The sequence below is a fragment of the Lathyrus oleraceus genome, chromosome 7 (genome assembly GCF_024323335.1).
Source record: "Lathyrus oleraceus cultivar Zhongwan6 chromosome 7, CAAS_Psat_ZW6_1.0, whole genome shotgun sequence".
In the NCBI taxonomy this organism is placed as follows: domain Eukaryota; kingdom Viridiplantae; phylum Streptophyta; class Magnoliopsida; order Fabales; family Fabaceae; genus Lathyrus; species Lathyrus oleraceus.
In genome coordinates, this window is record NC_066585.1 from 162,365,037 (window position 1) to 162,392,645 (window position 27,609).

General features: G+C 35.2%; 3 protein-coding genes and 1 pseudogene across 4 annotated transcripts; all 4 read right to left on the reverse strand.

Annotated features, from left to right (window-relative positions):
* Window positions 1-2,762: 2,762 nt before the first annotated feature.
* LOC127102616 (zinc finger BED domain-containing protein DAYSLEEPER-like) lies at window positions 2,763-3,663 on the reverse strand (annotated as a pseudogene).
* A 5,849-nt stretch (window positions 3,664-9,512) lies between these two features.
* LOC127102617 (uncharacterized) lies at window positions 9,513-10,032 on the reverse strand. The gene is made up of 2 exons (XM_051039965.1): window positions 9,940-10,032; window positions 9,513-9,824 (listed from the first exon to the last, which is right to left on the reverse strand). Exons 1-2 carry the CDS (start codon window positions 10,030-10,032, stop codon window positions 9,513-9,515), a joined length of 405 nt encoding a protein of 134 aa, XP_050895922.1.
* Window positions 10,033-11,147: 1,115 nt separating this feature from the next.
* On the reverse strand, window positions 11,148-13,158 carry LOC127108514 (berberine bridge enzyme-like 21). 2 transcript variants are annotated; one of them, XM_051045994.1, is made up of 2 exons: window positions 12,541-13,084; window positions 11,148-12,421 (listed from the first exon to the last, which is right to left on the reverse strand). In XM_051045994.1, exons 1-2 carry the CDS (start codon window positions 12,733-12,735, stop codon window positions 11,282-11,284), a joined length of 1,335 nt encoding a protein of 444 aa, XP_050901951.1. In that variant the 5' UTR covers window positions 12,736-13,084; the 3' UTR covers window positions 11,148-11,281. The 2 variants fall into 2 exon arrangements, with proteins under 2 accessions (XP_050901951.1, XP_050901950.1); XM_051045993.1 differs by having other exon boundaries at window positions 11,148-13,158.
* A 63-nt stretch (window positions 13,159-13,221) lies between these two features.
* Window positions 13,222-15,189, reverse strand: LOC127108513 (berberine bridge enzyme-like 21). Its single transcript, XM_051045992.1, has one exon. The coding sequence runs from the start codon at window positions 15,110-15,112 to the stop codon at window positions 13,361-13,363; it is 1,752 nt and encodes a 583-aa protein (XP_050901949.1). The 5' UTR covers window positions 15,113-15,189; the 3' UTR covers window positions 13,222-13,360.
* Window positions 15,190-27,609: the final 12,420 nt, after the last annotated feature.

A 27,609-nucleotide genomic window follows, 5' to 3' on the forward strand; every position in this document is an offset into this window, starting at 1 on the left:
TCTCATACAGAAGGGACACATGTTGAACACGATGTTCCAACATGTGTGTTGCACTATCTGGTCTCTGGAAGCAGGCAAATGGTATTGTAGTTTTTGTTCAGAATTATTCTATCCAAGATTCTCTCTAAAATAGAAGACCTACAAGTCATGGAGAAGAGTTAATTTGAATGTATTGGTGCAACACGTGGAACACGATGTTCTAGCATGTGTGCAATTAGGGGTGTTCATAACCATACCTACCCAATAGAAAACTGCAAACTGAACCATACCGAAAACCTAAAAAAATGGCATTTGGTTCAGATGTGTTTGGATCATTTTTAGCAAAACCGCGTGGTTCAGTTTGGCTTGCGGTTTTTATTCTACAAAATAATGCATAGGACGTGGGAAACACCTTTGCAACTGAACTCATCACTGAAGTATCGCGATCGATTATAATGAGCTTTGGCATATTTTCTTGGTCCTTCAACGTAGTCATGCATGTAACACCCTAAACCACAGAACTTATAATTGAATAATTACTCAACAATTTAAGGTGTCACCAACGATAACCCTTCAACAAAACCAATACATTTAAGACGCAGCGGAAAATAATCATCATACAACACCTATCACCGCATGCTTACCTTCACTTAGAGTATCATCGCAGCAGAATCATTTTAAATCACAACAATAAAAAATTTAACTTCAATTCTCATCTTATAAAGACTCATCTTTCATAAAATAACTCGAAAAGAAATTCAATATCCAACATTCGATAACTTCAAAAACATATCAATATGACATTTGTTAAACTTCAGCAAAATAAGCACATCAACACCTAACATAGTAACGAAAACATCATTCACCCCTAGTGTTACAGAATCAGAGCATGACAACTAATAATAAAACGATAACTAATGAAAATAACTCCAAGAGTTATTCCCCACTCATAGAAACAACTTCTAATCCTGGTTATCTGCAAGACGTCCATAATGGTCAACATCAAAGCAAAGGGGGTGATAATTCACATCAATAAATTAACGATATAAACTACAAGGTAGAATTCAAACACCTACGCATACAACAACAATCAAACAACATCATTCTCACACCTAATCCATCAACATACATAATAATCACATATTCATCATTTAATTATGCAATAAGACCCTCAACTTCAACTAGACTCATATGCATTTGGTATTATATCATCATCAATTGGTTCACTCAAGAACCGGGTTCACCCTGCTCAAACCCATAATCCATCCTGCTAGAATTCGGGAAAAGTTACCAATCCATCTTGCTCATATTGCAACTTGCATCTTCATCATCAACAACGACATAATGAATACATATCACAACACGTCAATGTAACGACAATATAATGTTTAAAGTCCCCTCTTGATAAAAAAAACTTGCATTGACCCAACGAAAATAGTTCCTCTCTCGAACTATCATCCCGCAACAACATAATAATAATTTAGCAACATAAATCATGTTTATACAGTATCTTATCAATATCACAACTCACAACGTTCAACACAACATTATCATCACTTTCACATATTTCATCTTTTATCAACAATTTTGTAACATCAATTAAATTTACATTTAATCATCAACTTCCATCAAAACAACATCAAACAATAGCTAACAATACATCATCACTCAACAAAAGTAAAAAAAATGAATTCGGTAATTTATTATAAACAAGCAGACCTACTGCACAACTCCCAAGTTCATGACACCCTGGGCGTCACAAGCATGACTCCCATAACCAGCATCCAAAACCAACATGTCACTATTGTGACGCTCTGCATCAACACACGCAACTGGGAACCTTGACGGGTTACCCGTCGGCGCTTCAAAGGTATGACGCCTTGGGCGTCACCAAGCCGACACCCATCAACGACCTGCATCAAGACCAGAGATGCAATTTTGAAGGTAGAGACTTATAGGATCTCCCAAAATCAACTTCCAAACTCTCAAATTCGACCCAAAATATATCATACATGTTATAATACATTCATAACAAATTCATTCAATAGTTTTGCCACATTAAATCAATTAATTCCATAAAATCATGTTTACTCAAAAAGCTTCAAAAGTTTATCAATGGTGAAAACACCTTAACACATCAAAACAAAATTTAACACATATTATTGTACACGAATTTCACCGTTAATATCACTAGGTAACAACAATTCATCATCAAATTCATAATTAAATCAAAATCCTAATTGCCCTAATGGAGGTTAAGAACTCATCAATTCTACCCCTCAAGCATATACGCATTATTGAATCAATTCTCCTTTTTACCTAATTTTCCTAGCAGCATTGACAATTCTGATTTTAGTTGTTCTTCCCTTCTCTCCAAAGCTCTAACCTTCTATCTCCCTTGTGCCTCTAATCTCCTTTTTACGTATTGATAAAAATTTCATAAACCTAAGTTATTTCTTAGTTTATATAATTAGGGTAATTTATTCATAATTATAATTCTATCTCCTACTAACAACTACTCTTACTCTTTCTTATGTGTGGTTGTCCAAAAAGCCACACTATTTCTAACCTTCTCTATGCCATCTCCAAGAACACTCAAACCATCTTGAGCAATTAAATTTAAAATATGAGCGCAACATCCCATATGAAATAACTGACCTTCAAGCATAAGAGTATAGCTATCAAGCTTGTTTAGCAACATACCAACAACACAATCATTAGTGTTACAATTATCCAAAGTGATGGTTGACAACTTTCTATCAATATTCCAAGCCATTACACATTCAAACAACTTGTTTGAGATGATTTCAGCTGTATGTGGACATTCTACATACACAAACCTATTATGCAATATAATTTATTAGATATTAATACACTTTGAGATTCTACGTGTAAGATAAAGTTAACAAAAATCTTATAAATATCATACCTTAAAATACGACTTTGCATATCCCAGTCATCATCAATGTAGTGAGCTGTAATCATCATATACCCTTTCTTTTGGTTGCTAGCAGTCCACATATCTGACGTTAAATCAATTTTACTCGCAATCTTGTCTAAAAGTCTCATAGTTTTCAACTTTTCATTTTCATATATTTTAATAATATCACTTTTAACTGTGTTTCGACTAGGAACTTTGAACAAAGGTTGAAGACCTTCTGAATATTCTCTAAAACCCAAATGATCAACTATTGAAAGTGGATATTCATGAATTATTATCATAGAAGCAAGGTCATTTCTTGATTTCTCAGGATCAAAATGATAGTTACTCAGATAACTAGATGACCCATCTACCTTTTTATGTTCTCTCGTCAAGATTGATTGTCTTATATCTTTATATGGCCTTCTTTTACAAGCTTCAAAATGTCTACTCAAATGTTTAGTTCCATCATTTCTTCTACCCGTCAAAGCTTTATTGCAATAATTACACATATCTTTTTCCTCTCCATTAATTATTTTTCTTTTGAAGTGATTCCAAACAAATGACGTCAGTTTTCTTTTGCCATCTTTGGTCATTTCATAAGCATCAACATCACCAGTAATAGGAGGAACACTATCAGATGCGGGTTGAGATAGATCATTCTCAGAATTGCTCATGCTATTCATAGGAGTGTTTTCAGGTTGTATGGGAGAAGAGCTAATTTCCAATTCTCTTGATTGGATGATACCGAAAGAATTTTCCATCTAAAAATAAATAATTATTAATAATTGGTATTATGTTTTGGCTCACATACAAACAAAAATATACTTATAAAGACCAAAACAAAAATTTACCTATATCAAATTTTAAAAAAGAACTTTTTAAATGAGCAAATTCTTGCTACGCAATTTAAATCACTTTTTGGAAGAAAGTAACAAGTTTAATATTAATATATATTAAAATAAAAATAAAAATAAAGAATACTAGAAATTAAAGTAAAATATGATATATATATATATATATATATATATATATATATATATGGGTCAAAATTAATACTTTTAGTCAATAAATGACATTTTTGTTGACATAATAGTCAAATGTTAATGGTTTCTAATTACTTCTGCTATATATACATGTTCCTGACATTGACCCAATTAAAATCAGACTACAAAATTATTTAGTTTATGGCACTAACATGTATGACTATTATACCGACCATATAAACAATTTTAATTTTATGATATTCTATATGAATCCACAAATTAAGATTTTGCAAATGTGAATTAGGCATTATATATATATAAAGAAACATGAAAAGGTAATCATACTGTAAATTTGAGATTGTATCATACATCATATACACATGTAAAAAAGGAACTACAACAGTAAAAGATATACATCATGTATAGGATATATAATCATATTGTAAAAGATAGACATTCTATATTTTCATAAGCAAATCAAAGGAACTGCAACAATAAAGATATATATCATGTAAAAAAAAGAAATACTCAAATAAAAAGTTTGTTACCTGTGTTAGATTATACTTCATACATAAATTGGAAATATGACGGCAATTTGTCTTAAGAAATTTTTAGGTTTAGGTTTTAATATTTATAACAATAGTTTAGATCTTAATATACCAATTATAACTATAATATTAAATAAAATTATAAATATATATACTTGCGGGTTGGGGCGGGCTGGGTACTAGAGTGTCCGTACCCGCGCCCATACCCATTTAAATTTGCGGATAATTGCCCGAGCCCGTGCCCATACCCAATAAAGCGGGTATTTACCCTACCCATTGCGGGTAATTTTTAAGGATGCCCAATGGACTTGGGTCCAATTGTCATCCCTATGATTAGACCAGAGATTGTACAACAAACCACATAGAAGATCAAAGTAATCCAAGAGAATATGAGAGCTTCGCAGAGTCGCCATAAAAGCTATCATGATAAGCGAAGGAAAACACTTGAGTTCCAAGAGGGGGATCACATGTTTCTTAGAGTTACTCACGTAACTGGTGTTGGTCGAGCGTTGAACTCTTGAAAGCTCACTCCGCATTTCATCGATCTATACTAGATCTTGAAGAGGATGGGAGAAGTGGCCTTGAGAGTCATGTGAGGGAGTTGTATCCGAATCTGTTTAGTTAAGGTAATTTTCTAGGGTGGAAATACTTTAAGTGAGGGAGAGTTATAACACTCCAGTTTTCGAGTTATTATTTTAGTTTATTTAATTGTATTTTAAATTAATTATTATGTGTGATAATTGAATGGGCTTGAGGGATAAAGGTGTGCGACCTTGAGGTGGTGGTGTAAAGATTAAGTATAGGCTAGTAGAGTTTATTTAAGATTATTGGAATTTATTTTAATAACTAAAGTAATACTATTTTATTGAATTTGTTTAATTAAAAGAGAGAATTCGTATATATATATTTGCCTACAACAAGCGAGTGGGAAACTGCAAAAGAAATTTGTAATAGATTAGAAGTCTTTAGTCGTGTAACTAAGATGTTTTCAGGTACACAATATCTCACAACAAACATATTTTTTTCTTTAGTTTGTGAAATAAAACTATCTTTGAAGAAGTGGGAGACTTGCTCTATTGAGGCAATTAGAAATATGTATTCAAAAATGATAGGTAAGTTTAACAAATATTGGTTGGTTATTCATGGAATTATGGGCATTGCAGTTGTTTTGGATCCAAGATATAAAATGAAGTTATTAGAGTACTTCTTTCCTTTACTTTATGGAAGTACATCTTCAACTGAAATTAACAACATCAAACAATTATACTTCTCATTGTTTGAAGAATATCAAGTCCAAATCAACATGATGGTTGAAACTTCAACAGAAAAGTCAAATTATATTGATTCATATTTAGATAATGTTTCTAATAACAATTATCTTAGTGGTTATGACTCATTTGTCAATGATACTAGTGATATACAATTAAAATCTGAACTAGATATCTACTTGGAAGAGAAGGTATTACCTAGGAGTGTTACATTTGATATACTTGGATGATGGAAAACAAATGGGATTAAGTATCCGACTTTGCAAAAAAATTCTAAGGATATTTCAGCCATCCCAATTTCAACGGTTGCTTCAGAATCTACTTTTAGCACAGGTGGCAGGTTATTGTGTCCTCACCGTTCTAAGCTTCATGAAGATACTTTGGAGGCACTTATGTGTGCACAAAGTTGGATGAAGAATGAAAAGAAAGGTAAAAATTTTACATTTATATATTTCTTCAATGAAATTTTTGTTTAGTCTTTTTTTTTTCCAGCTTCTATTGGTATGATCGGACCAAACCAATATTTGCATGTGAAAGATAAGCGATTGGATTCTTTTCAAGATTCTGATTATGAAGAAGAGGTAAAATAATTTAAAAAAAATATTATTATGACTATACTTTTTAAATATTAATTACAACTTTTTAATATAAGTATTTTTTTTCAGGATATGGAGAATGCAAGTTCTGGAGTCACAAATTAATGACTATATTCTATATTTTATTACATGATTCTATTACATTTCATATTTTTGCAATATATACTTTTATTTACATTTTTGTCATGAGTTTTATTTTTCTAAATACTATGACGTACAATATTTTATGAGTTAATTTGAAGGATTTTGAATCATATTTAAATTTAGTTGTCATGTTGTTATTTATTTATTTATTGTTTTTTTTTGTTAAACTGCGGGTAATGGGTATGGGGACGGGCACTGAGATGCCCAAAGGGCATGTGGACGGACTTTAAAATTGTTGCCCATGAGGGTATGGGCTTGGGTACGGGCGCCTTTTTAAAATATGGGTATGGGGACGGACACTATAGTATCCTGCCCAAAGGGTACCCATTGTCATCCCTATCTAATCACAACACCCTCTCCTGACTCATACAAACATAAAGGTGTCATACACCTTCTACCATACAATGCCTCAAACGGTACTATTACAATGCTCGAATGGAAATTGTTGTTGAAGATAAAAAAAGATATCTGAAGAACCTCCTTGTTCTAGCACACAAGCCCTCAACAAGTCTTCTTGGAATTGAATAGTCATCTCCGTATGACCACACATCTACGGATGATAAGGAGAACTCAAACGCAGCTTCGTACCCAAAGCTTTCTGCAAACTCTATTGTAACACCATAAACCCTGAAACTTATAAATGAAGAATTACTCGACAATTTAAGGCATAACCAACGACAACCCTTCAACAAAACCTATTCATTTAGGAAAGACACAGCGGAAAACAATCATCATACAACACATGTCATCGCATACTCACTTTCACTTAGGATATCAACACAGCAGAATCATTTTAAATCGCAGTAATAAAACATTTAACTTCAATTCTCGTCTAACAAAGACTCGCCTTTCACAAAATAACTCGAAAAGAAATTCAATATCCAACATTAGATAGCTTCAAAAACATCTCAACATGACAGTTGTTAAACTTCGTCTAAATAGGCACACCAACACCAAACATGGTAACAAAAATATTGTTCGCCCCTAGTGTTACAGAATTAGAGCATGATGACTAATAATAAAAATGATAACTAATGGAAATAGCTCCAAGAGCTATTCCCCACTCACAACAGTAACTTCTAATCCTGATTAACTGAGAGACGTACATGATGGACAACATCAAAGCAAATGGGTGAAAATTCACATCAATAATTTAATAGTATAAACTGCAAGGTAGAATTCAAACACCTACGAATACAACAACAATCAAACAACATCATTCTCACATATAATCCATCAACATATACAACAAATACATATTCATAATTTAATCATGCAATGAGACTCTCAACTTCAACTAGACTCATATGCATGTGGTATCATATCATCATCTATTGGTTCACTCAGAAACGGGTTCACCCTACTCGAACCCCGAATCCCTACTCGAATTCAGGACAAGTCACCAATTCACCCAGCTTAGATTGTAACTTGCCTTTTCATCAACAACAATAACATTAACAACATAATGAATGCATGTCACAACACATCAATGCAACAACAACATAATGTTTAAAGTCCCCTATCGACAATAAACAAAACATGCATTGAGCCAACGATAATAGTTCCCCTCCCGAACTATCATCCCACAACAACATAATCATAATTCAACGATATAAATCATGCTCATACAGTAACATATCAATATCACAACTCACAATGTTCAACACAACATTATCATCACTTTCACATATTTCATCTTTTGACAATAATTTTGTAACATCGATTAAATTTAGATTTTTTCATCAACTTCTATCAAAGCAACATCAAATAATAGCTAACAGTACATCATCACTCAACAAAAGTCAAAAGTTGAATTCAATAATTTATTATAAAAAAAGACCCATTATGCAACTCCCAAGTTCATGACGCCCTGGGCATCACAGGCATGACGTCCGTCACCAACATCTAAAATCAACCTGTCTCTACTGTGACGCTTTGTATCAACACGCGCGACTGGGAATCATGACGAGTTACCCATCAGCGCTTCAAAGGCACGATGCCCTGGGCGTCACCAAGCTGATGCCCGTCAGCGACCTGCAGCAACACCATAAATGTAATTTTGAAGCTGGAGACTTATGGGATCTCCCAAAATCACTTCCAAACTCTCAAATTTGACCCAAAATACATCTTACATGTTATAATACATTCATAACAGATTCATTCAATAGCTTTACCATATTCAATTAATTAATCCCATTAAATCATGTTTACTCAAAAACCTTCAAAAGTTCATCAATAGTCAAAACACCTTAACACATCAAAACAAAATTTAGCACACATTATTGTACACGAATTTCACCATTAATATCACCAGGTAACAACAATTTATTATCAAATGCAGAATTAAATCAAAATCCCAATTGTCCTAATGGAGGTTAAAGACTCTTCTATTATACCCCTCAAGCATATACTCATTATTCAATCAATTCTTTCCCCTTACTTGGTTTTCCTAGCAGAAATGAAAATTCTAGTTTTAGTTGTTCTTCCCTTCGCCTCAAAGCTCTAACCTTCTATCTTCCTTGTACCTCTAATCTTTGTTTCACATACTGATAAAAATTCCCTAAACCTAGGTTATGTCTTAGTTTATATAATTAGGATAATATATTCATAATTAGAATTTTCTCCCCTGCTAACAACTACTATTACTTCTTATTCCCCTTTATTTCTCTAAATTTACAATTTGAATCCAAACTCTCTAAATTCTTATTTTAATTAAATAAGTTTAATAAAATAGTATTACTTTAGTTATTAAAGTAAATTTCAATTATCTTAAATAAACTTTATTAGCATCTACTTACTCTCTACACCCTCACCTCAAGGTCACACACCCTCATCCCCCAAACTTATTCAATGATCACACATAATAATTAATTATTTAAAATTAAATTAAATCAATTAAAATAATAACTCAAAAACTGGGGTGTTATATTGCACACTTCCAAAACTCATGTAGCGTTGCCCTCCTTTTTGCTTTCAACAAATGCAAAACCCACTGAAAAATCATCTCTTTCGAAATAACACCAATAATGTCCATAAGTGGAAGTCTATACTTGTTTGTTTTGTAGGTTGAATCAATTATAAGCATATATATTAGGAAATATGTTGAATAACTTAATGAAATCACGATGAGTCCAAAATCTATCTCGAATAATAACTCCATCCTCACATATTATGTACCTAGAAACATAGTGATCATCACCGACAAGTTTCAATAGTTGTTTTATTTCAGTTTTTGATCCTCTTATCGCCTTGATGTTTACGACACGAACATCATATATTTTTTTGATATTCGAGACATTTTGAAGTATTTTCCATTTCAACGTTTCAAGTATATTTTTGGATGGCACCATATTCAATGTCATGTCAAAAACAAGTTCATTCTCCTGAAAGGCGACATACAATGAGATAACCAGCTAATTTGTGACACAAGTAATGATTATGTATAGCAGAAACTACATTAAATTTCCATGTAATATTTGTCTTACGATATCCGCGCACCTTAAAAGGACAATCACACTTTCTCGATCCGATATCATCATGTTTCAACTTTTGAATAGGTTGTTGGTAAATGTCACTTTTCTCACATATCATTGTTACAAATGTATGTCTTCTATCATAACTATTATCAAACTTTCCGATTACGACACCAAATCCAAGTTTAGGGGCCTCCGTGCGGATTCATTGGAGGATATATTCACACTTAACAAACTCCTGTTTAGTTGTAAATTATTCACGAACATCTATCTCGACAACAATCGATTTAACATCCACCTCAGCATCAATCGATTTGATATCATCTTCGACATCACTCGGTTTAACATCTATATATACAGTAGCTTTAGGAAAAATATCATGTTGCATCATATCTACAGCTAAGCATAATAGGAAAAAAATATTCAAATTCAACTTTAGAACAATTCAGAAGTGCATATCCGGAACCCATGTACCGTAATCTGGAGATCCATCTTCGGGCTTATTGCTCATTTTTACATAGCAAAAATCAAATTAATGCAAGTAATGTGAAAGAAAATATATGCCCTTTACCTTAAATTGCAGTTTCTTTTGCTAATTTTGATGTGATAAAACACAAAAATGTTATTTTGGAGTGCAAAAGTCGATTGAGAATGGAAAGAAATTGTTTAAGGATTTTGATAAAAAAAAGTGGTGTTTGATCATTAAGAAGAAGAACATGTAAGTGTGGTGTTTTATTAAATTTTTTGGTTGACATTTCCGAAAATGCATCTCCAGAATTATGACTGAGTTGAATAAACTAACTCAATCAATTAAATACATCATCAATGACATTCAATAATAATTCCGGAGAGATACATCTCTCGATTAATTTTTGGCATAAACGAGATGTGGCTCACTTGCAACACCTTTTTAATTTGTGTTTATTGGGTGAGTCCAAAAATACAAAAGGAACAAAATTGAACTTTTCAGTGTGTTTACCATCACCCTATGTCGTCCTAAAATTTTAGTTTAAAAATTCTCTGTCTGATTGCTATTGAGCAGTGTAATGATCTCTCAAATCCCTTCCATAACCTCCACAAAATAGAAGAGCTACAACACCATGACTTCTAAAAGGTCGCAAATTCTAGTACTATTCCCATCTAAGTAGGCCTAATTGTGGAATTATGATAAGATCAAATGAATTAGTGTTGTTGAGTAGGTACATAAATTGACATACTAACAAAATAAAAATATAAAATTAGTGGTTAACTGATATTTTAAACATTGAATATGAAATTAAAGAACTCCATTAATAAACATAGGGCCAGAAGAAGTAACAAAAGTTGATCAAATGACCCATTCAATCATTTTCTGTTGGCCATGTTGCCTAAGCCTTGTTTGGCAGTGTCGGGATACTTTGTTCATTCCAGAAAAAGTTTTGAGGATCAACTTGAGTCTTAACCTTAACCAACCTCTCAAAATTTTCACCAAAGTACTTCTTTCCATAAACCACTCCTTCATTGTATTCATCCTTACCATGACTATTGATACCAATATCAAGGTCTCTATAATTCAAATAAGCACTTCTTGGATTCTTTGACACGAATGGTGTCATGTAACTATACATCATTCTAATCTGACTTATAAAATTATTTTCTAAACCAGCTTCTGATCCTTCCCAACTCACAGTGTATTGAATTTTATACAGATTTCCTGTGCGGTGAGGAAACGCGGTAGCATCAGAAGTTACCTCATTCATTTTTCCTCCATAAGGATTGAAATCAAGCTCAACTTTTCCAAGCTCAATTATCTTATTCATTATCCATTTCCACCCATCTTTAGGAATTGGTGACTTTACATAGTCAGATTTCCTTTTGCTGGAATGCACTTTGTAATGGTTTCTGTCAAGAAGTGCAGTTAAAGAAGAACCATCATTGTAATTAGCCCAATTAAACACAGATTCAATCCAACTCATTTCTGAACAATTTTCTTTCTTTAGTCCCAACAAAGGAAACTCTTTCCCTAATATCATAACAAGTTCATCAGCACCTCCAAGAAACAAAGCTTGAACTGAAGTTCTTATGGTTTTTAGACCCTTCACAACCTTTGAATTCACAGGCTGTAAAAGTAGTCTCATGAAAAGCCTATCGTCGGTTTGTGGCGCAACTTGTTGCCATTGGACAATAATATCAAGAACATTCTTCTCCAAACTCTTGTCAACCGTAAAAACTGTAACCTTTTCCGGTACGGAAACAAGTTTAATAGTGTATGATAAGATGACACCAAAACATGCTCCTCCACCACCTCGAATAGCCCAAAACAGATCTTCCCCCATAGTTTTCTTGTCAAGAATTCTACCGTTGACATCAACAATTTTAGCATCAATTACATTATCAATAGATAAACCATATTTTCTCATCATGCTACCATAACCTCCTCCACTCAAGTGTCCACCAACACCAACAGTTGGACAAACGCCGGCAGGAAAGCCATGAACTTTACTCTTTTCCCATATCCTATAATAAACCTGTCCAAGACTCGCACTGGTTTGAACCACAGCGATCTCGTTTTGTATATCAACACTGATATTCTGAAAATTAAACATATCAAGGATAATAAAGGGCAAGTCAGAGATATACGAAATACCTTCAAAATCATGGCCTCCACTTCTAATTTTGAGATGAAGACCAATTGTTTTGGAGCAAAGCACGGTTGCCTGTACATGGTTTTCATGCTGCGGGGTGATGATAAGTAATGGTTTTGTGGTGGAGGGGGTGTTGAACCTTGAATTTCTAACAAAGGCTTGAAAAATAGAGGTGTATGATGCATTGGTTTGGGCATAAACTATGTTGGAAACTTGATCTTGTGGTGTTGTGTGACTTTTAAGACATTGAACAAAAGTTACATAAATTGACTCACTTGATGAAGCTGCATGAGAATTAGAAACATATAGAACAAGTATAATTATAACAGAAAGAAATTGCAGAAGTTTTGATTTATCCATTGCAATTCTAAAAATGGTAGTAAAGTAAAGACACATAAATGAAAGGGTTGTAAAGGGTAGGACTTTATAGGACCACACAAGTTTATGGCTTTTAGTGTGCAATAAATAATTTTGAGTTGTGATCATTTTGATTTTTCCAGCTCATTCAAGTCTATCTGGCCAAAAAAGCTACAATTATATGTGTCATTGTTTCTCCTACAGTGATCCTTTTCTAGATTATCGGTGTAGTTTATTCTCATATATCCCACCGAATATTTGAATTTCAGAACAAGCACAGAACAAAGATTTCACAATACTATATAATAATTCAAGGGCAATACATGTCTAGAGCAATATCACTAATAATTGTATTTCTTTAATGTTTGCACTTTGTTTCTGTCTCTAGGAATGTGATTCTATCATTACCATAACTCACTCTAGTTAAGTACTTGTTTAATCTAAATATGTGTATAATTACAATAGTCACATGAAGAATTCAAGGATGAGAAACCATACAATTACCACCTTTACCATAAGTTTCCCACACATGCTTGAAAGGAACAATTTGTCAGCACTAGATGTACCGGCGCTCGAGTTGAAACCTGTAATCAGTGAAGTTGGAATACTTTGTTCATTCCTGAAGAAGTTTTCTGGATCAACTTCAGTCTTGATCTTGACCAACCTCTCAAAGTTGTTATTGAAATACTTCATTCCATAAACAAGTCCTTGTTCGTAACTATTATTTCCGAAATCGTTGGTACCAATATCGAGGTCCCTATAATTCAAGAAGGCTCTTCTTGGACTATTGGACACAAAAGGTGTCATGTAACTATACAGCATTCTAGCCTGATTTGTAAAATTGTTTTCTGCATCAACTCCTGGTTTATCCCAATTCACAGAATACTGAATCTTGAACAGATTCCCTGCACGGTGAGGAAACGCGGTAGCATCAGAAGCTACCGCATTCATTTTTCCACCGTAAGGATTGAAAACCAATCCTACTTTTCCCAATTCAATCACCTTCTTCCATATCCCTTCCAACCCATCTTTTGAAATTGGATTCTCCACGTAATCCGATTTCCTCTTGAGAAACTTCGCCGAATCAATGTTCCTGTCAAGAAGAGCTTCCGGTTTCGAGTCATTTCCAAAACTAGCCCACCAAAGCACAGAATCAATCCAACTCATTTCAGAACAATTTTCTTTCTTCAAACCAAGAGAAGGAAACTCCTTCCCCAATAGCGTAACAACTTCATCAGCACCTCCAAGAAACAAAGCCATAACAGTTGCTCTAACAGTTATCTCCTTTTTCACAACCTTAGAACTCACAGGCTGAATCAGCAGCCTCATGAAAAGCCTATCATCCGTCCGTGGCGCAACCTGCTGCCACTGCAACACAACCTCAGTAGCATTCTGATCCAAACTATCCAAACCCTTCGCAATGCGAAAAACAGTAACAACTTCAGGTACTTGAACCAACTTAATACTGTATGATAAAATAACACCAAAACTAGCTCCACCACCACCTCTAATAGCCCAAAAAAGATCTTCCCCCATTGATTTCCTATCAAGAATCCTACCATTAACATCCACAATTTCAGCATCAACAACATTATCAACCGACAACCCAAATTTTCTCATCATGTTACCATACCCTCCACCACTCAAGTGACCACCAACACCAACAGTAGGACAAACCCCAGCAGGAAAGCCATGAACTTTACTCTTCTCCCAAATCCTATAATAAACCTCACCAAGTATTGCACCAGATTGAACCACAGCAACCTCGTTTTGTATATCAACAGTAATGTTCCGGAACTGGAACATGTCAAGAATAATAAAAGGTTGAATATTAGAGACATAGGATAGACCCTCAAAATCATGACCACCACTCCTTATTTTGAGTTGAATTCCAATAGTTTTGGAGCAAAGTATGGTAGTTTGGACATGGGATTGTTGCAGAGGAGTGATGATTAGTAAGGGTTTTGGAGTAGAAGTTTTGTTTAATCTAGCATTACGAATGTAAGCTTGAAGAAGAGAAGAAAAAGAAGAGTTGGTTTGTGAAAATACTATGCTGGATATTTGGTCTGAAGGGTTTGTGTGATTTGTTAGACACTGAAGGAATGAGGTATACACTGATTCTGATGTTGGTGATGATGCCTCCGAAACAGTGAGATGAAGAAGAAACAAAAGAAGAAAAAGTGTAGAAGAATGAACCAAAGTACGAGGTTTTTCCATTGTTACTGGTATTACTTGTTGTGGAAAAACCTCGGTTTGTTTCTTACATTTGACAACAACATAGTACTAAGTGTTATCAAAAGTTGTTTTTATTTTAATATTAATATTATTATCAATTGGTTTTTACAAGAAATCATACCAAAGAATATAGAAGATGCTAGAATAAAAATTCTTTTATTACTATTATTAGATCCAAGTCGATGAAAACATGGTTATCTTACAAAGTTTTTATCGGTTATTTCTTTAATATGTTCAAAAGTTGTATTATTTAGACACGTCAAACTTTAATATATTTATTAGAACCGCATAATATACAATTTATTTGTGTATGCTTTTTGAACAGATGGAAGAAAAAAAAAAGTTGATATCTTTTTTATCATTATTGCTATTACTATTTATAAGTGTTATTATTTTATTATTCTTTTACCTTCTTCCCATTTCAAACTTGGTATGTGGGGACAATTGGACAAGGGACGAGTAAATGCAAACCTACTTGACAAGGAATGCCATTAATATTAGATTGTGGTGTGATTTGCAACTAATTATGTTGGTTGTTAGAATAGGCATGACAAATATTAAAACATGAAGACAAAGTTAATTAGACAGTCGTAGATAGTTATTTTCAGTTGTAATTTAGTTAGGAAGTTAGTTAAGTTAGTTAAGTTTGTTAAGTAACAATTGTAAGTAGTTTTTTTTACTGTTGCTTATGTTGCAATTCACAACAATTTGTATATAATTGATCACGGTTGATGATCTAATTTATGAAGAAAAAAAAATATAGTTCAATTTTGGTTTCATAATCTGGTATCTAGAAACGTTATCATTTTCTGAAATTCTGGTATCAGATATGAGATGTCGAAGGTAATGTCACGACATTAATATCTGAGTAATGCAAACAGGATAAAGATAGAGAATAGTAATGCAAGAGACACAAGCAATTGTTAACCCAGTTCGGTCCAACTCACCTACATCTGGGGGCTACCAAGCCAGGAAGAAAATTCACTATAATAGAATCAGTTCAAAGACTCACCGTACACTTCAACAAGTTACAGTCTTTCTCACTTAATCTCTACCCGTGCAATTTCTACCTAAGCACTCTTAGATATGAGAACCCACTCACTTCCCTACAATCACACATGTGATCTTAAACAACAATCCCTTGAGAAAAGAAAACACTTTTCAATAACACACTCTTGATTTTACTTCACAGTTTCAATCAAGAAGACACACTCTTGATCTTGCTTCACAGCTTTGATCAAGTAGGCACACACTTGATCTTGCTTCACAGCTTTGATCAAGTAGACACACACTTGATCTTGCTTCACAGCTTTGATCAAGTAGACACACACTCTTGCTTAACAGCTTTAGAGTGACAAATTACAACCACAAATCAGTCCAATTCAATCATCAAAAGATGACTTGAATGGCTTACAAGTCTCACAACTAAACAGACACAAACCCTAGCTCTCTCTCTATATTTCGCTCAGTATTGGTTGTGTATTCAAACAGGTTTTCTAAGTCCCTTTTTATAGAAACATCCAGTTGGGCTTGGACATCTTGAAAACCCTAAATCTATTTTCCAATCAAATCTTTTTATAACAGCTGGTTAGATCTCCTTGGAAAATAAGTAAATTTGGTTGTAATCCATGATTGAATGCGCCAGCTAATCAGATCTTCAATCATACAAAGATTGCCATTAATTGTGCAATCACAAAACACCAGACATTCACACTGAATGTTCTGTGTACAGGATGTCATGACATCGGGTCTGACATCCTGGAAAAATCCCGCATTATCCAACAATTCCTTTTATAACTTCCGGCATGTACAACCATATCAGATGTCATGACCTTGTGTATGACATCTTGAAACAATCTTGCATGAACATGTCTTTCATTTAAGCTCCAGCAGGTACATCCAATATCAGAAGCCATGACATTGTATATGGCATTCTGAAACAATCCTGCATGAACATGTTCTTGAACTCCAACAGGTACATAGGATATCTCATGTTAAGACATCACACATAACATCTTGTGAACATTCTTTGTTTTACCAAAATTGCTGCCAACACTTAGAATCAACAAACTCCCCCTTTGGTAAATTTTGGCTAAAACATATATCTGTCCTTTTTGTTCACAAGGTAAACTATCAACAGTTAAACAACTTAACAGTAGTTTAAACAGCAGCAGAAGCAAAACAATTACTAGCTATAGCTACTAGTAATACACACATGCACAAGGGTACTTCTCCTCCCCCTAAATTTGTGCAACAAAAACAGAATTACTAGTTATGGATGCAACTAGTAAGACACACAAATGCAAAAGGGTACTCCTTCTCCCCCTAAATTTGTGCATACATCAAACATCTTCCATGAAAATAACAGCATATGTAACCACAACACCTGCAGCTCTCCACATAAACACTTCTCCCCCTTTTTAGTCAAAATTGACCAAAGGTGACCAATTAGACAAAATAAATGTCAATTAGCCTAGTAGAGAATGTCACAACAGATGTTATAACATTAAAATGTTAAAACATAATTGTTAGGAGATACAAACCATCATCATACATAGCTGTGACAGCTGAGATAATGAGAAATCCATGGAACTCATTAAGAGCCCAAATCTTACATCAAGGCATCAGTAAGGACTGCCACAAAATACAAACATTTCAACAGAAACAAAACATCCAAGCTTCCAAAACAGTCATAACAGCATCCAGAACAGCACACATGTCATCATAACATGGGGACCATCACCACAACTTAGTCTGAGGAGGTAGCATCTTCTTCACTTTCAGATTCAGAACTGCCACTAGATTGATCTACTTGAGGTATGGGCATCTGACTCCTTGGCTTCACCATCTTCTAGATGGAAGGAAATGTTGTCAAAATGCACAGCTGCAACCTTAGCTGGAGACTTTCTAACAGTTTGCCTTTTAGCAGGTGAGATGTCTAGGACACCGTCCTCGACATCATCTTCAGAATCAGAGCTTTCTCTGATTTTCCTCTTCTGAACCTCTACTTTACTCCATGATTTAGAAGGACCTACAGCAGCAGCCTTCCTACTAGTTCTAGCTGTCAACATCTCAGCCACAGTCTTGCCTTTCCTGGTTTTCATTTTCTTTGTAACACTTGGTTTCAAGTGATGAACCAAGGTGTCATCTTCCTCTTCTGAACTCTCTTCCTCCAAATCAATTACTCTCTCAGCAGTGCCATGCTTCTTTCTTGGCCATTCTTTGACTTGACCAGCAGTGATTGTCCTACAGACTTCATTGTCTGTGACATCTAACTCAACAGCTCCTTCTGTTCCTCTCCCTAGGAACTTATTCATTATAGTTGAGGAGAACCTTACACGCCTTCTTCTAACAAAGACCTTGCAAAATTCTTTGTTATTCTTGTCAGAAATATCCTCTGGGATATTCACCACAAACTCCTCCACTAAACCTTCAAAACATTGGGGTAATGCACTAACTGTTTTCATCAAACCAACAAACTTGATTAATTCCATAACCTCCTTCACTTCTACAGCCTCCTTCCCTAGCTTCCTTTCTACAACAACTCTCCTCTGTATAACAAATTTCCACTTTAATTGCTATAAATTCTCATGAATACAAATCCCCAATTTCCCTCTTAAACATTCAAACTGATTAGCATTCAAAGCTTTTCTAAATATGTCAGTTAATTGCATTTCAGTAGTAACATGCTTCAGTGCTATGATTTTCTCTTCCACAAGTTCTCTAATAAAGTGATGACAAATATCAATGTGCTTTGTCCTGCTGTGTTGAACAGGATTTTTGGAAATAGTTGTAGCACTTAGGTTGTCACAGTACATTGTCCTGACATCTTGTGTGACATTGGGTTCAGTCACCATTAGTTTCAACCAACCCTGTTGAGAACAGCTACTTCCAGCTGCTATGTATTCAGCTTTATATATAGCACAAACACCATTTTCATCTTTGAATACATTCGAATGTGTATGAGCAGGAGTCCTTGCACTCTTCATTCCAATCTTCTTAACATTGTTCTTGGCACATTTGCTTTGAGATAGAAAAATAGACTCTTCTATCTACTTGACTTGTAGCCCAAGTCCAACAAAGCTCTTCCCAACTTCAGACTGCACTTGATGAGCAACATGTTCTACCATCTGATCTGACCACCTACCAAACCCAATATTATCCATATCTGTTTGAGCCACCATGAGCTTTTCTCCTTGAGGTTTCAGACAACAATCTTTGAAGATTTCAACCACATCAGATTTGTTTTTGGTCCAGATGTATCTGGAGAAATCATCCACCGCTGCAAACTTCTTTCCACCAAGGCTTTCCACTTGCATGGGTTCCATCAACTTCATATGGAGGAGTTTCAACTCTTTGGAAGTGATGTTAAGTCTGAGTTTCTGGTGTGACATCCTTGTCTGACATTTCCCACAGACTTTTAATTTGGGAGTTTCTCTAGCAGATATAATCAACTTCATCCCTTTCTCCTTGAATGAGGTACATTTTGAGGAGTAACTAATTTGAGAGTTCCACATGTAACAGTTGTCTTTGGTTCTGACTCCTTCCATGATTACTTCACTTTCTTTGTTGGTAATCAGACATTCAGTTTTAGTGAAGTTAACATTTAGACCTTGGTCACATAGTTGACTGATGCTTATTAGATTTGCAGTCAAGCCTTTAACCAGTAGGACCTTGTCAAGTTTAGGCACTCTAGGACAATCAAGTTTGCATATACCCTTGATTTCACCCTTTGCTCCATCACCAAAGGTTACATAGCTTATGGCATGAGGATGAAGTCCAGTTATCAGGTCTTTGTTTCCAGACATGTGTCTGGAACATCCACTATCAAAATACCACTCTTCTTTGGCTGAGACTCTGAGGGGAATGTGAGCTATTAGACTTGTAACATTAGTCTTAGGAACCCATTGCTTCTTGTTGACAGGCCTGTGCTATTTGGGTCTGGGTCGATAGTGAGTTTGATGATGAACAGGGCTAGGACAACCATACAACTTATAGCAGAAGGGCTTAAGGTGACCAAATTTCCCACAGTAATGGCATCTCCATCTTTGGTGTTTCCCTTTCTGATGTCTTCTCTTCTGATGTTGTGACATATGATGTGACATCACATGTTTGCTTTTACTATGGCTGCATTTAGGTTTGGCTTGAGGTTTGCTACCAGTGTAACTGCACTCAGGCTTAGACTCATTATACCCAATGCCAGATTTGTCTCCTGTTATTTTTCCAATTTGGAGAATCTTGTCTAGGGAGTCAGATCCATTGTTTAACATTCTTACATACATGGTCATCTCTTCTAGTTTAGAATTCAAGAACATAACTTCAGTTTTTAACTTGGAGATGATTTCCACATGGTCTGCCTTCTCATTCTCCAGCTGTATTGTCTTCTGGCTTTCAACTTGTTGACTTTCATCTATCTTGGCCTTCAGAACCACTGCTTCTGTTTTTAATTTTGAGATGGTTTCCAAGTGTTCTACCTTCTCATTCTCAAGTTGAGTTATTTCCTTCTTCTGGATTTCAACCTGTTTACACCACTCTACACTTTTGAGACACAACTTTCTGTAGGTAGTGGCCAACTCTTCAAAGGTTACTTCACCATCACTTGAGTCTTCATCAGAATCCCATCTTCTAGTTAAGGCAGTCATAAGATTTGCAGATTATTCTGTTTCACTTCCATCTGACCAAGTGGCAGCAAGACTCCTCTTTTGTTTCTTGAGGTAGGTCCCACATTCAGTTCTAATGTGTCCATACCCATCACATTCATGGCACTGAACTCCTTTTTCTTCTTTGGGATTTTCATCTGACCTTGTTCTTCTTCCAATATTGTTAGATTTACTGATGTCAGATGCGATGTTCTTGACATTAGCCTTAGATCTTTCATCCATCTTTTTCACTAGCTTGTTGAATTGTCTTCCCAACATTGCTACATCATCTTCCAGATCTTCATCAATATCTGGACCACCTTCCTCCTCTTCCTCCTCAGTGTTTGACTTGAATGTTATGCTTTTGGATTTCTTTTCAGATCCATCACACATTCCCATCTCAAATGTTTGAAGGGATCCAATTAGCTCATCAACTCTTATACTGGAAATGTCTTGAGACTCTTCTATGGCTGTCACTTTCATGGCAAATCTCTTAGGGAGTGACCTGAGTATTTTCCTCACTAATTTTTCATCTGACATCTTCTCACCCAGGGCTCCTGAGGCATTAGCAATTTCAAGGATATTCATATGAAATTCATGAATATTTTCATCTTCTTTCATCCTTAAATTTTCAAACTTGGTAGTGAGCAACTGCAGTCTAGACATCTTCACTCTAGAGGTGCCTTCATGAGTGGTTTTGAGAATGTCCCAAGCATCTTTAGCCACTTCATAGTTGTTTACCAATCTGAAGATATACTTACCTACACCATTGAACATAGCATTCAATGCTTTAGAGTTCCCAAGGGCTAAGTCATCCTCCTCATTGGTCCATTGTTCTTCAGCCTTCTTATCAGCAGTAACTTCTCCATTCTTGGTAACAACTGGATGTTCCCAGCCTGTTAACACAGCCTTCCAAGCCTTATTATCCAGAGATTTTAGGAAGGCTATCATTCGAGGTTTCCAGTAGTCATAGTTGGATCCATCCAAAATAGGTGGTCTGTGAACAGATCCTCCATCTCTCTCCATAGTACCAAAAAGTATCGTCCCTAGATCTCACCCAGAACCAGAGCAGGATGCCTGCTCCAATACCAATTGAAATTCTGGTATCAGATATGAGATGTCGAAGGTAATGTCACGACACTAATATCTGAGTAATGCAAATAGGATAAAGATAGAGAATAGTAATGCAAGAGACACAAGAAATTGTTAACCCAGTTCGGTCCAACTCACCTACATCTGGGGGCTACCAAGCCAGGAAGGAAATTCACTATAATAGAATCAGTTCAAAGACTCTCCGTACACTTCAACAAGTTACAGTCTTTCTCACTTAATCTTTACCCGTGCAATTTCTACCTAAGCACTCTTAGATATGAAAACCCACTCACTTCCCTACAATCACACATGTGATCTTAAACAACAATCCCTTGAGAAAAGAAAACACTTTTCAATAACACACTCTTGATTTTACTTCACAGTTTCAATCAAGAAGACACACTCTTGATCTTGCTTCACAACTTTGATCAAGTAGACACACACTTGATCTTGCTTCATAACTTTGATCAAGTAGACACACACTTGATCTTGCTTCACAGCTTTGATCAAGTAGACACACACTCTTGCTTAACAGCTTTAGAGTGACAAATTACAACCACAAATCAGTCCAACTCAATCATCAAAAGATGACTTGAATGGCTTACAAGTCTCACGACTAAACAGACACAAACCCTAGCTCTCTCTCTATATTTCGCTCAGTATTGGTTGTGTATTCAAACAGGTTTTCTAAGTCCTTTTTTATAGAAGCATCCAGCTGGGCTTGGAAATCTTGAAAACCCTAAATCTATTTTCCAATCAAATCTTTTTATAACAGCTGGTTAGATCTCCTTGGAAAATAAGTAAATCTGGTTGTAATCCAGGATTGAATGCGCCAGCTAATCAGATCTTCAATCATACAAAGATTGCCATTAATTGTGCAATCACAAAACACCAGACATTCACACTGAATGTTCTATGTACAGGATGTCATGACATCGGGTCTGACATCCTGGAAAAATCCTGCATTATCCAATAATTCCTTTTATAACTTCTAGCAGGTACAACCATATCAGATGTCATGACCTTGTGTATGACATCTTGAAACAATCCTACATGAACATGTCTTTCATTTAAGCTCCAACAGGTACATCCAATATCATAAGCCATGGCATTGTATATGGCATTCTGAAACAATCCTGCATGAACATATTCTTGAACTCCAGCAGGTACATAGAATATCTCATGTTAAGACATCACACATAACATCTTGTGAACATTCTTTGTTTTACCAAAATTGTTGCCAACACTTAGAATCAACATTTTCTCTTTCAATTTTCTTCATTCATCTTTGTTGTTGATCGGCAAATCTATTCGCATTAGTTCTTTATTGTTTTCTTTGTTCTTTTTCATTATTTCTGCACTCTATGCATCGTCATCTTCTATCCAACATGCATCCACGCGTAGCACTTTAGAATCGTTAAATTGATACTAAATCAGCTTACTATGTTCATCCCAATGAAGATCCAAATATAATCAATGTCAATCCAAATTTAGATGGTTCAAACTATTTAGCTTGAAGAAAATCTATGAAACAAACTTTGTTAACCAAAAATAAGTTAAAATCATCGATTAAACTATTGCACCGGATGATTTATACTCGATGGGAACATCATAACCATCTCATTCACTCATAGATCATTAACTCTGTCTCATATCAAATTGTTTCAACCATCGTTATTCACGAAAATACTTTGGATGTATGCAATGATCTTTATGAAACATTCTCAAAAGTTGGTCGTGTTCAAATTGCTACTCTTCATTCTTCCATCAACGACCTCAAGAAAAATTCAAGATATGTCATAAAATATTTTCTTTAATTGAAAAGCTTGTGGGAAGAACTCAATTTCCATCGACCTCTACCTATTTATACTTGTGTTCATATATGCAAATGTGTTCCTCTGCAACTTGTTTGAGAACACAACCATTCAATTCTTGACATGCTTGAATGAAACATTTTTTGTTGTGAAGACTCGAGTTTTATTCATAGAGCATTCACCCTCTATTAATCCCATTTACTCACTTTTGATTAAAAAAGAAAGTAATCCGGAGAAATTTGTATGGACTATACTGTTAAAAAAACAAGTATGAGTTCTTTCGGCATGTCCAAAATTCCATAACCATGATTACTAACCAATTTAACATTACACCTAAACTTTTAAGGACAGTCAATGGTCCTAAGTTCATGTTAAGCCAATTCTATGTGTCAAAAGGCATCATTCACCAAAAATCTTGTGTTGAAACTCCCTAACAAAATAATAGAGTTGAAAGAAAGCACCAACACTTATTAAATGTTAGCAAAGCTCTTTTATACCAATCCAAATTTCTTAAAGCAAATTACTCATATGCCATCAAATTTGCCACATTCATCATCAACAGAGTCCCTACTCCCCATCTTACAACACAAATCACCATATCAAATCATGTATGACAAAACACCAGACATAAATTGGGAATGTGGCTTTCTATGTTATGCATCCACTTTACAAGTTCATAGGAAAACACTTAACCATAAAACGGGGAAATCCATTTTTCTATGAAGGGTAATGTTCGATTAGATATCACCTCAAAAGATTTTCTTTTGTCCAGAAATGTTACATTTCATGAGCACATTATCCCTTGCAAACCAACAAAAACTTCATGAAGCATATTTTTGGATATAGCGGAAAACTGTATCTTTGTCCAATGCCACTATTACAAATCCTCTACAACCCGAAAACCTCACCTTCTGCATTTTTCCCTCTCAAATCCAATTAGCTAACACAACAGCAGGCAGCAACAATCAGATTTTGCTCCATCAAGCTAGCCAAATCTAGTAGGCATTGTGAGGGCAAATATGCATAGTCCTTATTTTAATGATGTCAAACCTCTCTAGTCGTCCACAACGTGTCTTTGGATAATATCATCATAGCATAGAAAGCATTCATCCTTTGACATGTTCAAAATATAGGTTCAGTGTGTCCAAGCATATAGGAGGATATCTTATATGTGAATCATGCATTTAATCATAGTAAATATCCTAGGTTCATAAGAGATCGGTTTAAATTGGTCATAATGCGTTGCAAAACTCATTTTTAGAAGTTTAAGCTATATGAGTCGACTCATGACTCGGAGCAAAACCTTCGGATCCGAACAGGTCGAGTCATAGGTCCACTCATTTCCCACTTTCATTTGAACCATATTTCCATGGGTCCGAACAGGTCGAGTCATAGGTCGACTCGACCCTGAAATAAACTCTGTTTGAGTCGACTCATCCCCTATTTGAGTCGACTCATCGTCTGTTTTACTTAATTTTCTGCTATGTAACTTTGCAAAATATTTATGTTATGTTAGTTATTTGTCCATGCATCATATAAATATCCAAATGTCTCTTCTTCAGGAAAACAACAAGAAAAGTGAAAGATATACACCAAAATGCTCATCATCTTCATTCTTCATTGCATTTCTCAATAATCACACATAATAATCTATGTTGAGCATTGTGCATTGCAGCTGTGATAACGTTCAAATAAGATTGGATTATCTTAGTTTGGGTTGAGACTTTGTGTGGGTTTTTCTTGAATAAAACCCTTGAGGTTTTTTCATCAAAGAATTGGGGGTTTTTGCACTAACCTTTGCTTCGCAGATTCAGCCGAGTGAAACGTTTAAAGAACGGAAGGTTCGGTCAAACAAGTAGCGGTAAACGGAGGATTGTGAAGAAAGATTAGGGTTCAAGCGACTTGCATTCGAAATCAGCCGAGCTGAAGTTTTGGAGAACGTGGCGTTCTTGCAATAAGGTAGCGGTAATCGAAGGTTTGTTCGAAGCGCTTGAAGAACTTGGTTCAACTCGAATCAAGGGGAGAGAATAGAATAGGATTTGCAACAAATCTATGGGTTGATTGGTGGTGATCATTTGTTCTCTTGTATTGACTTTGTAACGTGTTAATAAAAACATTTGAATTCTAGATTTAGAATTGAGGGCAGACGTACCCTAAGCGAGGACGATAGGGGAACTGCCTCAACAAATCCGGTCTTGTTCTCTCTATCTCTTAACTCTTTAAATTCATCATTAATTATGTTTTGTGTGAAATTAATCGTAAAATCAGTATCGCTTGATTGGTGTGCATAGCAACTGTTCGATAAATTGTTGCAATCACTTTGATTGCAAATGAGTAAAACTCTGCACATTCAATTTGAGTGAAATTGAAACTTGGTGTGAAGTGAACACCAAGTGTTCGATAAAATTAATCTCACACAAAATTAGTAATATTTTCCTTGATCTCTTATTATGTTAAGCATTATTAGAGGTAACGATATCAAGGAACATAGTGGTTAATCGATTGATTTAGATATGGGTTGATATTCTCTATCTTAAGTAATTTCATTCGGTTTCACGTATATCCGATCTTTCCATTAACGGATCGTTTAGACGATTACAATCTAAGGTGCTTCCGCAACCGTTGAAAACTTTTTTAAAAAGCGCTAAAGTTTAAAACTGATCTATTCAACCCCCCTTCTAGATCGGTACTATCGTCTAACAAGTGGTATCACGAGCGCCGATTCATCTAGTGCTTCGCATATAACTTTTTAGAAAACGAGTAACGATCCAAAAAGGGCGTACAATAGGGCGCCTATTTTTACCGGGGAAAACTATAGTTATTGGAAAGATTGTATGCATATACATATCAACTCTATTGATTGGAAAGTATGGAAAGTCATCCAAGATGGTCCTATGGAAATAACCATGACCAATGTGGATGGTTTTGTTGTACCTAAACCTGAAGCACAATGGAATGAAGAAGATGAGAAAAAGTATAGCTACGATTGGAAAGCCAGAAATATGCTCATTTCCGCTTTAGGTGTTGATGAGTATTATAGGGTTTCCCATTGTACTAGTGCTAAAGCTATGTGGGACTCATTGCAAATTACACATGAGGAAACCAATGATGTCAAACTAGCTAGAATCAACACCCTAACTCAAGAATTTGACCTTTTTCATATGGAAGATGGTGAAACCATTGCCGATATGCAAAAGAGATTTTCTCATCTAATCAATCGGTTAAATGCTCTTGGTAGAATACCCCTAATGATGTTGCTACTAATAAAATTCTTAAGATGTATTAACAGGGATTGGCTACCAAAAGTCATCGCGATCAAGGAAGCCAATGATCTAAGAACATTGGACATGACGACATCGTTTGGCAAGCTTCAAGAGCATGAACAAGAGCTCATGAATCTTGAGAAACATGAGAAGAATTAAAATAAGGAGAAGAAGGAGAAAGACAAGAACACCGAAAGGAAGTCTATTGCTTTAAAGGCTTCAAGATATAAGTCATCCACCAATGATGTGTGTGAAAGTGAATCAAGTGATGATGATAAATATTCGAATGAAGACATGGGGTTGTTCGTTAGGAGGTACAACCAATACCTTAGAAAAAATGAAGTCCAACATTCGGACAAAAATCTTATCAACTATAGAAGACAATCAAAATTCCCGAATCGAGAGGAAGGCAAGACAAACAAGTCAAAAGGATCATGCTTTAATTGCGGAAAGGTCGATCACTATAAGTCGGAGTGTCCCTTATTGAATAAAGACAAAGGAAAATACAAACGCCATAACAAACCTAGCAAATCTAGAAAAGCATACATCGCATGGGAGAGCGATAGCGAGCCCTCAAGCGATGATAACTCAAGTGATGAAGAAGAAATTGTCAATCTTTGTCTATAGCTCATCAAAAGAAGAAAAATAATGTAAGTCATTCCAAATATGAT

Excerpts from the sequence above, each read along its gene's own strand:
- LOC127102617 (XM_051039965.1), bottom strand. The coding sequence starts at position 10,032 with ATGATATGTGAGAAAAGTGACATTTACCAACAACCTATTCAAAAGTTG. Across the intron at positions 9,825-9,939 it reads AGTGTGATTGTCCTTTTAAG|GAGAATGAACTTGTTTTTGA; the intron begins GTGCGCGGATAT and ends GTCGCCTTTCAG.
- LOC127108514 (XM_051045993.1), bottom strand. The coding sequence starts at position 13,024 with ATGATCACAACTCAAAATTATTTATTGCACACTAAAAGCCATAAACTT.
- LOC127108513 (XM_051045992.1), bottom strand. The coding sequence starts at position 15,112 with ATGGAAAAACCTCGTACTTTGGTTCATTCTTCTACACTTTTTCTTCTT.